Genomic DNA, 14,410 nt, shown 5'->3' with positions numbered 1-14,410 from the left:
GTACTGTATAGCCTATAAGTTAGGTTAAGAATGTGATGTTACCTGTTCTGACAAACACTATTAAAGCATTTGTAAATTTGGCAGTTAAAAAATATTGTTTTGGTCTTGGTTGAGCTTGTGTGTTAAATAAGTTAAAGCATTTTAAAATTGTGTTTAATGCATTCATTTTGTGTCAATTCAACAAGAAATGTGTTAATTGCGCACATGCAGTTGCTTACACAGACAGATGTTGTTCTAACGGTGCAAAGAGTATAGAAACTTATTAAAAGGATAAAAAAATAGTCATAGCAATTCTAAAAAACTGTAAAAGCAGACCACAAATGGGTTTTTCTTGTTTTACTCTAGGTCCAGTTTGTCCTGACTATTTTCCAAACATCTTGTGCTGTGGTTTGGCCATGTGGTTTCCCTATGGGCTGGCTGTACTTCCAGATCACCTATACGATTTCTCTAATCCTGCTCTTCGCAAACTTCTACATCAAGGTAAACAAATCCTTATTTTAACATTTTGAATATTTTATTGTTATTAAAAAAGTCTTAAAAATGTTTTAATTGTTTTCTCCACAGACTTATAAGAGAAATGGAGGATTACGAAAAACAGATTCCTCAAATGGATCAAGAAATGGTTACACTAATGGGGTGACGCCCAATGAGAAGGTTAAAAACAGGAAATCTCATTCAGATTGACAGCAGTTTCTTCAATTGCAACTCTGTCATTGCTTTCTTTGCTGTGTTACACAGATGCTAAAGAAGTTTTCCTTATTAATTCACTACAATATACTATTTGCACAGCCAAGCCTCTTGTTATTCATATTGAATCAAAAATATTAGGGGGAGAGAGCATTACAACCAATAAGGTCCAAGTTACCACATTTTACAGGCATTTAGAGTTTTTTTTTAAATTTATTACTGTTGAAAGAGGCTAGTCTTAATAATGTAATGATTTGCACTAGTGCCTTAACCAAGCTTGTTGTTTGTAGATATGAGGACAAAAATAATGTATCCGAGCAATTAACCAAATAGGACAATGACACATTCATTCAGCAGCAAAGTATATACAGTAGTAGACTTGACAAGAGCATTGACAGATGATCATATGTTCATTAAAGGATAAAATAGGAATAGACAACAAAGTGCTTTTTGCTTAAACATATAGTAACATTTTTGTTTGATTTTAATTTAGTGGATAATTCTATGTTTAGATAAAAATTACTTTTTCATTTTATACCTTTTCTTTTGCCTTATTACTTATGATTCTGGCCTTTCAAAACGCATGATTTAATCATTGAAGGGTGTTAAAACATACGTGCACACATGATGCATTCAACAGGCTTACGTTCCAACAACTCTTTTACTGTGTTTAACAAATCATGTTTAATAGATTTCAGTTCAGAATTAGCATACATAGAATGAGAGAAAGGTAGTGAATTATATCAAAGTAAAACTAGCTGCAGTGTTGTTAAAGCTAGAGAACATTTTTCTTTTATCTAGCTCAGCTAGTAATGATCTTCTCTGCGAGTTATGGTATTTTATTGGCTCTCTGAGTGTGCCTGTTACACAAGACATTGTTAGTCAAGTCTTTCAGCATCACAGTTACCAGATAGAGGACAGTGTACTGCAGGAGTTGGCATCAACACTTTTTAAGTCAAATCCTAGTATACACAGTGCAATTGCAGACAATGGTCCTCTGTCTACTGCATGGAGACGTCAGGCTTACTTATAAGAGTCACTTTTATGCGGTTAAGCCAATTGATTATGTATTAGACTCAAAGAAAAACAGAACACTCCAGTATGTACCAATTCTGAAATCTTTACAGCAGGTGTTAAATTGTCAACCCATCTTGGATAAAGTGGTAAACTGTACAGAAGGAACATCAGAAATACACAATGAAACACCAGTGTATAAATCATTTTATGTTGGACTTAATTTCAAAGAGAATCCATTACTTACAGGGGGCTCTGTAATTTATTTTACACTACAAGTGGATGATTTCGAAATATGTAATCCTCTTGGCACGTCAAAGAGAAAACACAAATTATGTAACCTGGATTTTTGACAGATTCCACAAGGTTAATAGCTTGAAAACAATGAATGCAAACAAAGGTATACACACTGAGTTATTAATAGCATTATGTTAGAACAGATCTGTCTATATTATACTACAGCAATAGACAGATCCGTGCTAACAAAATGGTGTAAATAACTGCTTTGTTATGCTGAAGTTCATACACTGGTATGTACTTCAGCATAACAAAGCTTTATTAAAGCATCCCTACCACAGTTTAAACACCTGTGAAATGTCTAATGTCTCATTTGTGCTGTTCTGTCTCACATGAGCATGACCCAATGCAGTTAAGTCATAGTGCGCACATACACAGTATTCAACTCAACTCAACTCAACTTTATTTATATAGCGCTTTTTACAATTTTCATTGTTACAAAGCAGCTGTACATGAGACACATTGAATACAAGTATGAACTCGAAAGCAGCCCCCCCAGCCAGGCAGATAGTGCAAAACAGTATGCAAACGGTGGTGAGGAACCCAAAACTCCCATCGAGAAAAAAACCCTCAGGGGAACCCGGGCCCAACCAGGGGATTCCAGTTCTCCTCTGGCAAAAGCTGCTGCCTCTGCACAAGCTCAACAGTGCTTGCACAACAAGGCTTAATAAAATATAAAAATTAAGGATTTAAGATTATCATTAACAATCTAATTGCATTTTAAATGTTGTAGGAAAAACAAAGTTGTCGCGTCCTTTATCCACCTCTATCCTCTTAGCTCTTTTCAGGTCACCGCTTCCCATTCTCAGCTCTGCCATCAGGTCTGGGCATGAACTGCATCCTGCGGTAACCTTGGAACAAAGAGACAAGACTGGCTGAGAGTAGAGTACTGTTCTGCACTCTTTGATGCAACAAGTACATCATTTGTTGTTGGATGTGTTCCTGGTTCCGGCTGATCTAAATAATGCAGCCTAAATCCTCTGAGGATTAATATTATGGAGGTATAGTGTATGCAAGATTAAAAAGATGAGTCTTTAGTCTAGATTTAAACTGACAGAGTGTGTCTGCCTCCCGGACCGTGCAGGGAAGAATATTCCAAAGTTTAGGCGCTAGATAAGAAAAGGATCTACCACCTGCACTTGATTTTGAAATTCTAGGTATTACCAACTGACAGGATGCCTGAGAGCGTAATGTACGTGGAGGTCTGTAATACAATAGAAGTTGTAGACCATGTAGGGCTTTATAGGTAATAAGCATGATCTTAAAGTTAATGCGATGTTTTATAGGTAACCAGTGCAAGGTTGACAGAATCGGGGTTATATGCTCATACTTTTTTGTACGTGTAAGAACTCGAGCTGCCGCGTTTTGAACCAGTTGCAGTTTTTGTAATAAGCCCGCAGGGCAACCACCTAGAAGTGCATTACAGTAATCTAGTCTTGATGTCATGAATGCATGAATTAATTTCTCTGCATCTGACAGTGACAGCATATGACGTAATTTAGATATATTCTTAAAATGGAAAAATGCAATTTTACAGGTGTTGGCGACATGGCTTTCAAATGACAGAGTACTATCGAATACAACACCAAGATTCTAAGCTGATGACGAGGATTTTATGGAGCATCCGTCAATCGTTAAGCAGTATTCTTGGTTGTTACGCATTGCAGTTTTCGGTCCAGTAAGTAGCACTTCTGTTTTGTCCGAGTTTAGTAGTAAAAAATTGTTACTCATCCACATTTTTAAGTCAGCTATGCAATCCTTTATTCGATGAAACTGCTGAGTTTCATTAGGCTTCGCGGAAATATAAAGTTGAGTATCATCAGCATAACAGTGAAAGCTAATTCCGTGTCGCTTTATTATATCTCCTAGAGGTAGCATGTATAAAGCGAAGAGCAGAGGCCCCAAGACTGAGCCCTGTGGTACACCGTACTTGACTTGTGATTTGCGGGACACCTCATTGTTTATTGCTACAAATTGAAAACGGTCGGATAAATAAGACTTAAACCATTTCAATGCTATTCCGTTAATGCCGACGTAATTTTCGAGTCTATGTAGAAGTATGCTATGGTCAATGGTGTCAAATGCAGCACTGAGGACTAGCAGCACCAATAACGAAATACAGCCACGGTCAGACGCTAAAAGCAGATCATTTGTAACTCTGATCAAACCAGTCTCTGTACTGTGACATGCTCGAAATCCAGACTGGAATTCATCATTAATGTCATTCCTTTGGAGGAAGGAGCATAATTGAGTTGAAACTACTTTTTCCAGAACTTTAGATATAAAAGGTAAATTCGATATAGGCCTGTAATTCCCTAGTTCTTTAGGGTCGAGTTTTTTTTTTTTTAAAGAGGCCTTATAACAGCCACCTTAAATGCTTTAGGCACATGTCCTAATGTCAGAGATGAGTTAATAATACTGAGAAGAGGATCTATAATTTCTGGGAGCATTTCTTTCAGTAGTTTTGTAGGTATAGGGTCTAGCATGCATGTTGTTGATTTAGATGATCTTATGATTTTAGACAGTTCATCGTGATCTACTGTAGAAAATAATTGCAATTTCTCCTTAGGGGTGCTGTAGTTAGTTTGTTCAGCGGATTTCACAGTATTATAGTATTATGCAGTACATACTATCATCTACACTACAGAGTTTGTAGTGATACAGTTTTTTGTCATGCAGTTGTCTCCAAATGCATTCTGCTCTGGAGCATGCACTTTAGACTTTCACTCAAGTGGTGATGTGAAATTATATGATTTCATTTCATTTCATTTTTGACATACTGTACAAATCTGCTGTTACGTTCATATTTCATCTTCTCTCCTAGTGTCAAAATATTGTTTCATGAAGGAATTAATTTACTGTATGCTGTTTTCACTTTTACTTTTTTGAGAGACAGAAAAAAAACTTTCACTGTCTAATGCAGCAGTTTAATTCACTCTGTCACCCTTCACTTTGCCTGCTCATTTAGTTACAATTTGTTTAATATCTTATTGGATTATTGTAATATCTATATATGTGGTGAATGCTCCAATGCGGTAAATTCATTGGTTCTTAATATCTTTATTTAATTGTACTCTAATAACACAAACACACAATAAAATTATTACATCTTTCTGGATGTCTTAATTCTTCATCGGTGGGAGCTGATTACGTTCCGATTATATCGGTTATCTATATAACACACTAGATCTTTGTATCTGGAAGGATGTTTAAACAACAGACATTCAAACAGGTGGATGTGAAAAGGGGCGTAGTAATTACAATAATGTGAAAATGATGCATCTCCTGTTAGAAATCTGCTCTATAGCAGTCTCTTGTATGTGTCCTCTTTCTCACTTCTATACTTTAAAGTGAACATAGTTTCAATGTTTGATAGTGAAAAGTTGGCGTTACATAAAAGAAGCCAGAGGTACACACTTGAATGTAAAGTTATGAAAAGATGATTAGTTTTGGAATAACATGCACTGATGAATTGTGAAAAATAAGACCCGTCGTGCATATTTATAAAGTAAATATGGTCAATTTTATTTTGATGTTAACTTTCAGAATTAGACAGCATAATTTACCTACATTTACATGCATGTATTCAAATGAAAACCAGCAAACACAATCGTGCTCATTATTTGTCTGATCCAGTTGCAGGTAGACATATTCCGGAAATTCACAGAAACAAACTGAACATTCATAATATATATATATTGTTTTCTTTCCTGTATAATAAGATTGTGAAAGATCTTAATCTATACACAAAAACAAAACATAGTGCTTTTAGCTACAGTTAAGACTATAGGAATCTAAAAAGTCACACCATTCTTTTACATTGATAAGAAAAAGCTGGAAGCAGTGAGAAGAGTGAGTGGCAGTGGCAGTAAGGTGTTTGCATGCATCTTGTGGATCGTCCTACAGCGGATGTTCAGAAAAAGCTGTGTAGCTCTTTACTCGTGCAAAAAACAGAGGAGTGTACATTTTGTCCACATCAAATGCAGTGACGACCGTCTCTCCAGTTGATCTGTGTGAAGAAACATGAAAAGAATTGAACGCACTGTAACAAAGCATAAAACATTTCAACAGCATATACACAACAGCAGCTCATACTACTGCATTGTATCATAGTAATACTGGATTGTGGCATTCAAATATTTACAATAGGGATGCAACAAAATGAAAATTCTTGGCCAAAGCCAAAATTTTTTTAACACTTTGCTTGTTCCGTGCTGTGTCTTTCTCTTGACACTTTAAAATGCTCCACCCACTGCCGACACGTTTGCTACATTAATAAAGCGTGCACGTCGCTCTCTCTTTCTCACGCTCTCTCTCTCTCGCTCCGCCAATGCTGCTTGATCATATCACATGTCATGTTCGGTAAAATTTATTTGGCCATTTCACTCATTTTATCTTTTCAAATTCGCCGGTTGCTGCATAGTCTCAGGGGGGCAGATTGCACGCTGTTGTATTGTGTGTGTGTTGGGCTATGCTCTGGGGTGATATATATTCTGGGGACGAATTTGCGTATGCTTTAGTTTGATGGTTCTTATTCAGATGTGATGTCTAATGCTGTTATTTTTCTACCTTCCCCATTAAGTATTATAATTTAATTATTTGATGATTGTCCCCAACAGTAAATGTTTGATTGTTCTTTTACCTTACTCCAACCATCACACACACAAACACACACAATAGTAAGGCAGTCGTGGCCTAATGGTTAGAGAGTCGGACTCATCACCAGAAGGTTGCTGGTTTGATTTCCAGGGCCGGCGGGTAATGACTGAGGAGGCAAGGTACCTTGAGCAAGGCAGCTTACCCCTACTTGCTCCCCGGGCGCTGCAGTGTTACGCCCCTGGTCAAGTATATCATTTTTTAAAATACAATTAATAAACATGAACTTAATTAATAAATATTAGTATTTTTATTATTATTATTAATAATAAATTTTATTTACACAATAAATATTTCTATAATCTGACCTATATGTAAAATATGACATTTTAAACATTTTATGTAAACATTAGGGTCAGGGATGCACTACCAAAACAGAAGCAAGGATGATACATTTGTGGCTACTACAGATATAAAAATTAAGTTACATTAATAATTGCATTTTAATATTGGAAGAAAATAGTCTCTTATGCTTACCAGTGCTGCATTTTGCATTAAAAATACAGTAACCGTAATAATGAGAGATACGATTACAAATAAAAAACTTCATGTAACTATAGTTTTAAACCTAATTTATGCTTGCCTCAGAAGTCACCAGATCTTGTCGTGTGTGTGTGACTCCGTCCATACCATTGTCGAATAAATTCACTCCTGACATGTACAAGTGCTTACGAACTACCGATAGTAAGAATTGTACGGTGTACACCCGCCTTTAGTGAATTCACTCGCATTTAAATGTGGTTGTCACTGTCACTGGAGTATGTGTGTACGTTGGGCATAATAAAGTACAAAATGTAGTTTGATAATGAATGTTTAGCAAGTGGACAACATTGTCATTTTTGAAAAAGCTAATTCTTTTAGCAACCGATTGATATCAGGTAAACTTCCATTTTGCAGTATTATAGATAATGTTCCAGATACCTGTAGGTGATGTAACAAGAATGGTGGCTCCACACCAGCTTATTGAAGCGCTGGCACCCTCCAGAGGATAACTGCAGTCCAACATGAAAGGAACGTTCTACTTCAGGACCAGGGTTCCGCCTGCAGAACCGGCTCCTCTGATTGTCTGCCACCTTCTGTTGAAAGATGACCTTTCAATTCATTTATTTTGTAAAAATACTAAACTAATAAAATAGCACTGTAGGGAAAGAAGGCTACTTTTTAATGGGCAAACCAACCTCCTCTTTTTTCTTGGAAACAACAACATACACGTCGGTTTGATTGTCTGTATCCTGGTACAGCCGATAATGGCCAAACAATGTGGAGTCAATCCTGTGGAAATGAAAGACATGATACCAGCCTCTCATTTTTTTAAGTCATACAACAAGAAACTAGGCTCATAATTTTAAATGGAAACATACCTGGGGTTCTTGCTACGCAATCTTGGAACTGTGGCCAAAGGGTCTTCCGGTGTATTCAACATTATCACCTGACCATCAGGGAAGAACCGCAGGTACCTGAAACATCAAGTTTTGTTAAACCCTGACAGCAAGTATTTCAGTTTGAGTCCTATGAGACAAAAAAGATCACAGCTCACCTGTAGTACTCTACCTGGTGCCAAGCCCTGTAGAAGCCATCAAGAGACTCTTCACCCTGACGGATGTATGAGGTTTTACTGATGTAAACACCTGCATTAAGCCACAGGTGCCTTTTTAGGTGTTGTATGTGCTTTATACTTCACACAATTATCAAACACATGCTTACCATCAAAGCGTACACGTGGTCTCTCCAAAAACATTTCTCTCCAGGATAGAAATGGCAGCATTTTGGTGCAGCTCCGGCCCCACACTCTCAAACAGGCAGACCGCCAAATCTCAGGGTCCCTGCAAGAAAACACCAAACATTTATATTTTGCCTTTTTCCATCAGACTCACTGCATTGCCTAAAGTTTTCTGTGATGGTAAGGTTTGTGACTCTATGGAGAGTCCTCATAAACCACACATACAATTGCATTCATATATTTAAAAGATTTTAGGGAAGAGGCAAATGAGCATTCTTTCATGCTTCGCTCTGAAGGATCAACTGCCTAAAAAGGTGGCCTGTTAAGAGGAGGAGACTGTGGAGAAGACAGTTGTGGAAGCAGTAAATGATAAATATTTTGGTTGCTGACCATTTTTGCCGTTGCTGACCCAAACCCCCGTCACTGCCACCAAAATCTCACTCTGAACTCAGTTCAAAACTTTAGAGCTCTGATTCTATCGTGATTCGATATGATATCGTTTATCGGCCCAGCCCTTCTGTGCCGATAACATTGGATCCGATAGGAATAGGAATCTTATGCGAGTAAAAAATATTGTACTATGCGTCTCTAATACCTTGTTAGAGATCACTTGATGTGCCCTGAGCACTATTCGCACGAGATAAGATCTAACCTAGGAAACTCTAATCATTTGTAATACTTGCAGAGGTTGTCTGTGATCTGAAGGCCGTGCAAATCGGGATCACTGTGATTTGGCGGGCTCAAATATCATTTTTCAAGGTTTTATCCACCGTTTCTGAATATTGGAGGCTGTTTTGTGTTTTTGCATTATTTCGGGTGCTGGTAATATTCATAAATTCCCGGGATTCTCCCGTTTGTGTATTTATCATGGAAACTCTCATAACATTTAAGATCCGCGATTGCTGTGATCTTTTGTCCGGTTCGCGATCACGGGTCTCAAATGCTGACAGGTACAATCATATATTATTAAACCCAATACAATTATAGGCTATACAAACTTTATGCAAAGCCTTGCCATCACATCCAGAAAATAAGTCAGTAAATTTGAGTAAATTCATCCCTTGAAAATGTGTCACATGAAATACTGATGTGGGGACGAAATTTATAATTCACAGGAGGTCTCCAGATAATACTAATGCCCTGCGAAAACTGTGAATGATGCTAATGTGTAGCCTAACGTTGCGTCTCTAACAAAATTCACAGAAGGCTCCAACTACGCAAACTGCTATTCAATCAAAGCAGTGGGCGCTTACTTATAAAGTCTTCCATGCCGAGCGTTTGGAGTGCTGGCCTGAAAACCCGGGAAGAATATATCCTATTCTTATTGACTTTAATGTTTTTGAATGTAAAAATCTAACGAACGTCATAAGTAGACCTCATACAACAGTATAACAATAAACAAGCCCCGTTCATCACACCTTTAAATAAAGTTATTCCTTAATAATCCATAACTAAAACCTTTGCTTTAGCAAACAAACAGCACTAATACTTTTGCCATGAAAGCTCACCTTGCACAGATATAGAATCCCCTGCACACCAGGGAAAGCTGCTCCAAGGCTCGGAGGTCCAGGTCACATGACACCACCCAGCGGAAGATATACATGAGGACCTCAAAGGGCAAAGCTGTAGACATGAAAAGACAAACTTTCAGTTCAACTGAAACAGGCTGTAAAATCCAAAGAGACGAGCAGCATTGTGAAAATTACCTGAAATATGCACCTGAGAGGTGTCCGACTCAGGCTCACACAGCTTCATTGTGGCATCTCCTAGTGTCAGCTGTTGTTGGAAATATGCAAGTAGATCATCGATCTCCCCGTCATTTTCGTTATTCTCCAAGCTAAACAGACAATTATTGTGACAATAAAACACTTATCTCACACAAGAAAGAGACAATAATGTCACATTTATGTTTAAAATCAGAAGGCATAAATAAACATTATATTTCGTTTGAAAACCCTATTGTATATTTGTAACATTACAAAGATTGATTAACAACATTGTATATCAGTTCTTTGCACTGAATTACAGTAATGAGGATTATCGTTAAGATTCCAAATATTTTTTCAAAAGTCATTAAAACAATAACCCAGGTCTTCCGCAATCTTTGCTTTTTCAGCATTTCTGGAAATTTGACTCCAGCAGTAACGTCTTGAGTATGATGTTGAGATTCCTCTTTTTACATTGAGGACAATCAAGAGACTCATTCACAACTATTACAATAGATAGAAACATTGAGTGCTGCCCACAAAGTCAATACCATTCATTTAAAGTCAGGAGGGTGTAAACCTCTGAAAATGGTTTTGGTGTAAAAATATGTACATTAAATTTCCTGAAAAACATTTACGTATTTTTAAATCTTCTGAAGGAAATTAGTAAATGAAAAAATGAGTTTTAAAGAGTTTTTTAAGTACGAGTGATCGCACCGGCAAATCCATGTCAGCCTGTCATGCAGTACAAGCGAGCTGCGTGCTTCCACACGCAGTCCACACAAACACTTGAAAATGTACATTTAACATAGGCATTTAATATAGGCGTTAGCATTTTAAAATGCCGCCCAATATTAAAATTGGGAATACAAAACTGTTGTAGCCAAATTCCCCTATACATATATATATGAGATAAGGCATTTCTAATATGATAAAAAAACAACCAAGGCCAAATTATGACAAACAGAAATGATTCATTCATTACATTAGTAACCGTTTTATTACATTGAATATACAGAAATTACTTTCTTATCTTTCCTTGTGTTTCTTGAAATGTTGGATGAAATTTGACGTTGTGGTTGTCGTGTCAGATGCGTTGCATACTCTGCATCTGGCAAATCTTTTTTATTGGCACGGTCCAGTTCAAAGTCCTTATAGCCAAAGTGACTATTGTGGAGCTCGACTGTTGTCTGCCATGTTTGGCACGGTTTGAGTTGTGCAGCATCAAAGGTGTACTTCAAGTCATTGTTGAGTCTTCCACTTTATGTAAATTCAAGACTCAAGTCACTTGCTCTCAAGTCAAAGTCAAGTAATTTCCTTACTTCAATCCAGCAAGTCGCATGTCCTGAAAATTGTGACTCAAGTCCCCCACCTCTGGCTGCTTGTATATACTTGTATCGTATTTAATTGCACTATTATTTGCGTGATCTAAGCTATGACAAAGCTTAATCATTTCATGCTTGCATTGCACAGCACATTTGAGGGCAGAGCTAGCTAACGGGATAAAGCAACGCTGTTAAAGGCATTTGATCTGACAGCGAGATAGCAGTTAGGATTAAGTAAACAAGCCAGTTTTTTTCAGGCTCAAAATTAGGCAGAGGTGGTGCAATCCTGATCTTGTGCACACAAGTTTAATCATTTCATGCAAGTGTAGGCCTATCGTACCTTTAAGTGGCATAGACAAAAAATATACAAACAACTTATTATGAGAAAAATTTAATTAAATGACAATTAATAAATTAAAAAAACATTTTTAGAAGATATAAATTCAACCAAATAAATTCAACCAAACAGAAAAGTTGTTTAAAGGGATAGTTCACCCAAAAATAAAAGTTATGTCATTATTTACTCACCATAGTGTAATTTCATACCTGTATAAATTACTCTGTTTTGATGAAGACCGAGAAAGATATTTGGAAGAATTTTCAGTTCTGGAACATCATTGACTTCTATAGTAGAAGAAAATAAATGGTGGTCAAAAGGGCCCAAAACTGTTTGTTTTCCTAAATTCTTCAAAACATCAAATTTTGTGTTCAACAGAACACTGTTGGTAGTGGATGATGTCCCAGAACTGAAAATTGCTAACATTCTTCCAAATATCTTTCTTAATGTGTTTAAAAGAATAAAGAAATGTATTCAGGTTTGAAAAACTTGAGGGTCAGTAAATGATGACAGAATTTTCAACTATACCTTTAAAATCAAATTCAAGCTTTTATCATTTGTAGCCCACAAGAGCCAACAGAATTTATCAGTCTTTCTAAATGAGCAAAGCTCATTCACATTCCACTTTTTTTTGGTTCAATGAGGTTTGAATGATTCGTTCAATTGTTTAAAATAGGGCTGGGAAAGTTAACACATATTTATTGTGTTAATGGATTAATTAATTAAAGCCAACATTATTTTATCGTTCATTAACTCTATTTTTTCTTTTTTAATAATTTTCTTTTGTTGGCCACTGGCTCTGAAAGGTGCAGACAAACCATTGGTCAAAAAAGGGGTGGGATGTTGAAAGGTACTGGCTGGGGAATGGCAACACCAAGCATCTCATCCAATGAGAGCATTTGGGTTGGCCTAAGACTGTTGAAGCCAGCGTTGCCAACTTGGTGACTTTTCAGAGACCTTTATTGACTTATTTTTCAAAAAGCGACAAGCGACAAATCTAGCTACTTTCTGAAAAAAACGGCGACTTCGCAAAACATTCTTATTCACTCTACTGCCCAGCGAGAGCGAGTTTTTGCTTAGACTCCTAGACTCTCCCAGTTTGAATCTAGATTAAAACACATATTTTTGGTCAAGCATTCACATAACACATCTTGTAACCTTGTTCTCCAGATGAAATAAAAAATGCACATGATCATCGTTTGCTTGAAATAATACAAACAGCAGTTATGCTTATCCTTCTCCTTTTGCTTTCCTGTTTCTCCCTCCGAGGGATGCACATCCAAAAGTAACTAGACATTATAGTAGCTACAGTTTGGCTCCAGTATCACTTGTGAAGACTTCCGATGACACCAACACTCATGAAGACTTCAGATGATGGCAAATATAGATGGACATACAAAACTGGCAAATATGATATATTGTAATCACTGCGTAAATTTGCAGATTTTCACTTTGTATTGTTACACTATTGTGTGATGGCGTAGATGGTGGCGCGTGAACATCGCGAGGCTCAGCGTCTCTCCAGTTTTAGCATTTATATAGTGTTTTTCTTGCTCATCTCGGGCCTGTTCGTTCAGAACAGTTGTGCATTCACATCGTACACCCGGCATGAGCTTTTGGATATCGGTTTGCCCATTCCCGGAAGTCTTATAAGCAACATTCAACTTTTCCCTGAGATCGCCAAAGCACCCGATGCTACGCACCCCACACGGCCGGGCGGAAGTGCTCGCCGGTGGCGTCGAGATCGTAAACAAAGGCGGAAGAAGCGCGGAGGGCTAAGAGCTAAGCTGAAGCTAACACCACACCGCCTCTCTTTACCCAGCATTTTCCTTGCTAATGTACGGTCATTAGTGAACAAAATGGATGAGATTCGACTCCGCATTATCAACAACAAAAGACTTTTGAACTGCAATGTCATAATCTTCACGGAAACATGGCTACACAGCGGCATACCGGACAACGCTATTGAGTTAGCGGGCTACAACACACTACGGGGGGCGGTTAGAACGGCAGAGGTATCCGGTAAGACAAGAGGAGGTGGAGTGTGCATCTATGTCAACAAAGCTTGGTGCACGAACTCTGTTATTGTCGGGAGAAACTGCTAGGCTAACCTTGAGTTTCTCATGGTTAAATGTAGACCGTTCTATCTGCCACAGGAATTCACTTCCACCATTATAACGGCTGTTTATATTCCACTGGATGCTGATGCCAAGCTTGCTATGAAAGAACTTCATGCAGCCATCAGTAAACAACAGATTGCTCACCCGGAGGCTGCATTTATTGTTGCGGGAGATTTTATTCACTCTAACTTAAAGACAGTGCTCCCTAAATTTCACCAGCATGTTTCCTGCCACACAAGAGGAAACAAAACTTTGGATCATGTCCATACAAACATGGCTGAAGCTTACGCCGCGACCCCCCTCCCCCACTTGGGTCAATCTGATCACCTTTCTTTGTTCCTCACCCCCAAGTATTCACCTCTCATTAATCGTGTGAAGCCATCAGTGAAGAACATCAAAGTGTGGCCTGCAGGGGCTGACTCTATACTCCAGGAAAGGTTTCTACACACAGACTGGAGTATGTTTGCTTCTCAGGCCACCAGTGGCTCTCACACGGACAAAGGCAGCTACACCTCCTCTGTATTGGACTTCATCAATATCACCATTGA

General features: G+C 37.8%; 2 protein-coding genes across 4 annotated transcripts in view; one reads left to right on the top strand and one right to left on the bottom strand.

The window, feature by feature from the left end:
• Positions 1 to 5,111, top strand: part of elovl5 (ELOVL fatty acid elongase 5) — a 19,040-nt gene extending 13,929 nt beyond the window's left edge. For both annotated transcript variants that reach the window (XM_056760493.1, XM_056760492.1), the window contains 2 exons: positions 346 to 480; positions 565 to 5,111. In XM_056760493.1, the coding sequence (XP_056616471.1) occupies positions 346 to 480; positions 565 to 684 (255 nt within the window). In that variant the 3' untranslated portion in view covers positions 685 to 5,111. The remainder of the gene's footprint in view (positions 1 to 345; positions 481 to 564) is intronic.
• Positions 5,043 to 14,410, bottom strand: part of fbxo9 (F-box protein 9) — a 24,127-nt gene continuing 14,759 nt past the window's right edge. For both annotated transcript variants that reach the window (XM_056760490.1, XM_056760491.1), the window contains exons 6-13: positions 10,081 to 10,211; positions 9,883 to 9,997; positions 8,359 to 8,477; positions 8,192 to 8,282; positions 8,016 to 8,111; positions 7,833 to 7,926; positions 7,576 to 7,730; positions 5,043 to 6,007 (exon numbers count right to left, since the gene is read on the bottom strand). In XM_056760490.1, the coding sequence (XP_056616468.1) occupies positions 5,899 to 6,007; positions 7,576 to 7,730; positions 7,833 to 7,926; positions 8,016 to 8,111; positions 8,192 to 8,282; positions 8,359 to 8,477; positions 9,883 to 9,997; positions 10,081 to 10,211 (910 nt within the window). In that variant the 3' untranslated portion in view covers positions 5,043 to 5,898. The remainder of the gene's footprint in view (positions 6,008 to 7,575; positions 7,731 to 7,832; positions 7,927 to 8,015; positions 8,112 to 8,191; positions 8,283 to 8,358; positions 8,478 to 9,882; positions 9,998 to 10,080; positions 10,212 to 14,410) is intronic.

This window comes from Triplophysa dalaica, chromosome 11, assembly GCF_015846415.1.
Source record: "Triplophysa dalaica isolate WHDGS20190420 chromosome 11, ASM1584641v1, whole genome shotgun sequence".
NCBI lineage: Eukaryota > Metazoa > Chordata > Actinopteri > Cypriniformes > Nemacheilidae > Triplophysa > Triplophysa dalaica.
This window is presented reverse-complemented; position numbering and strand designations above follow the sequence as displayed.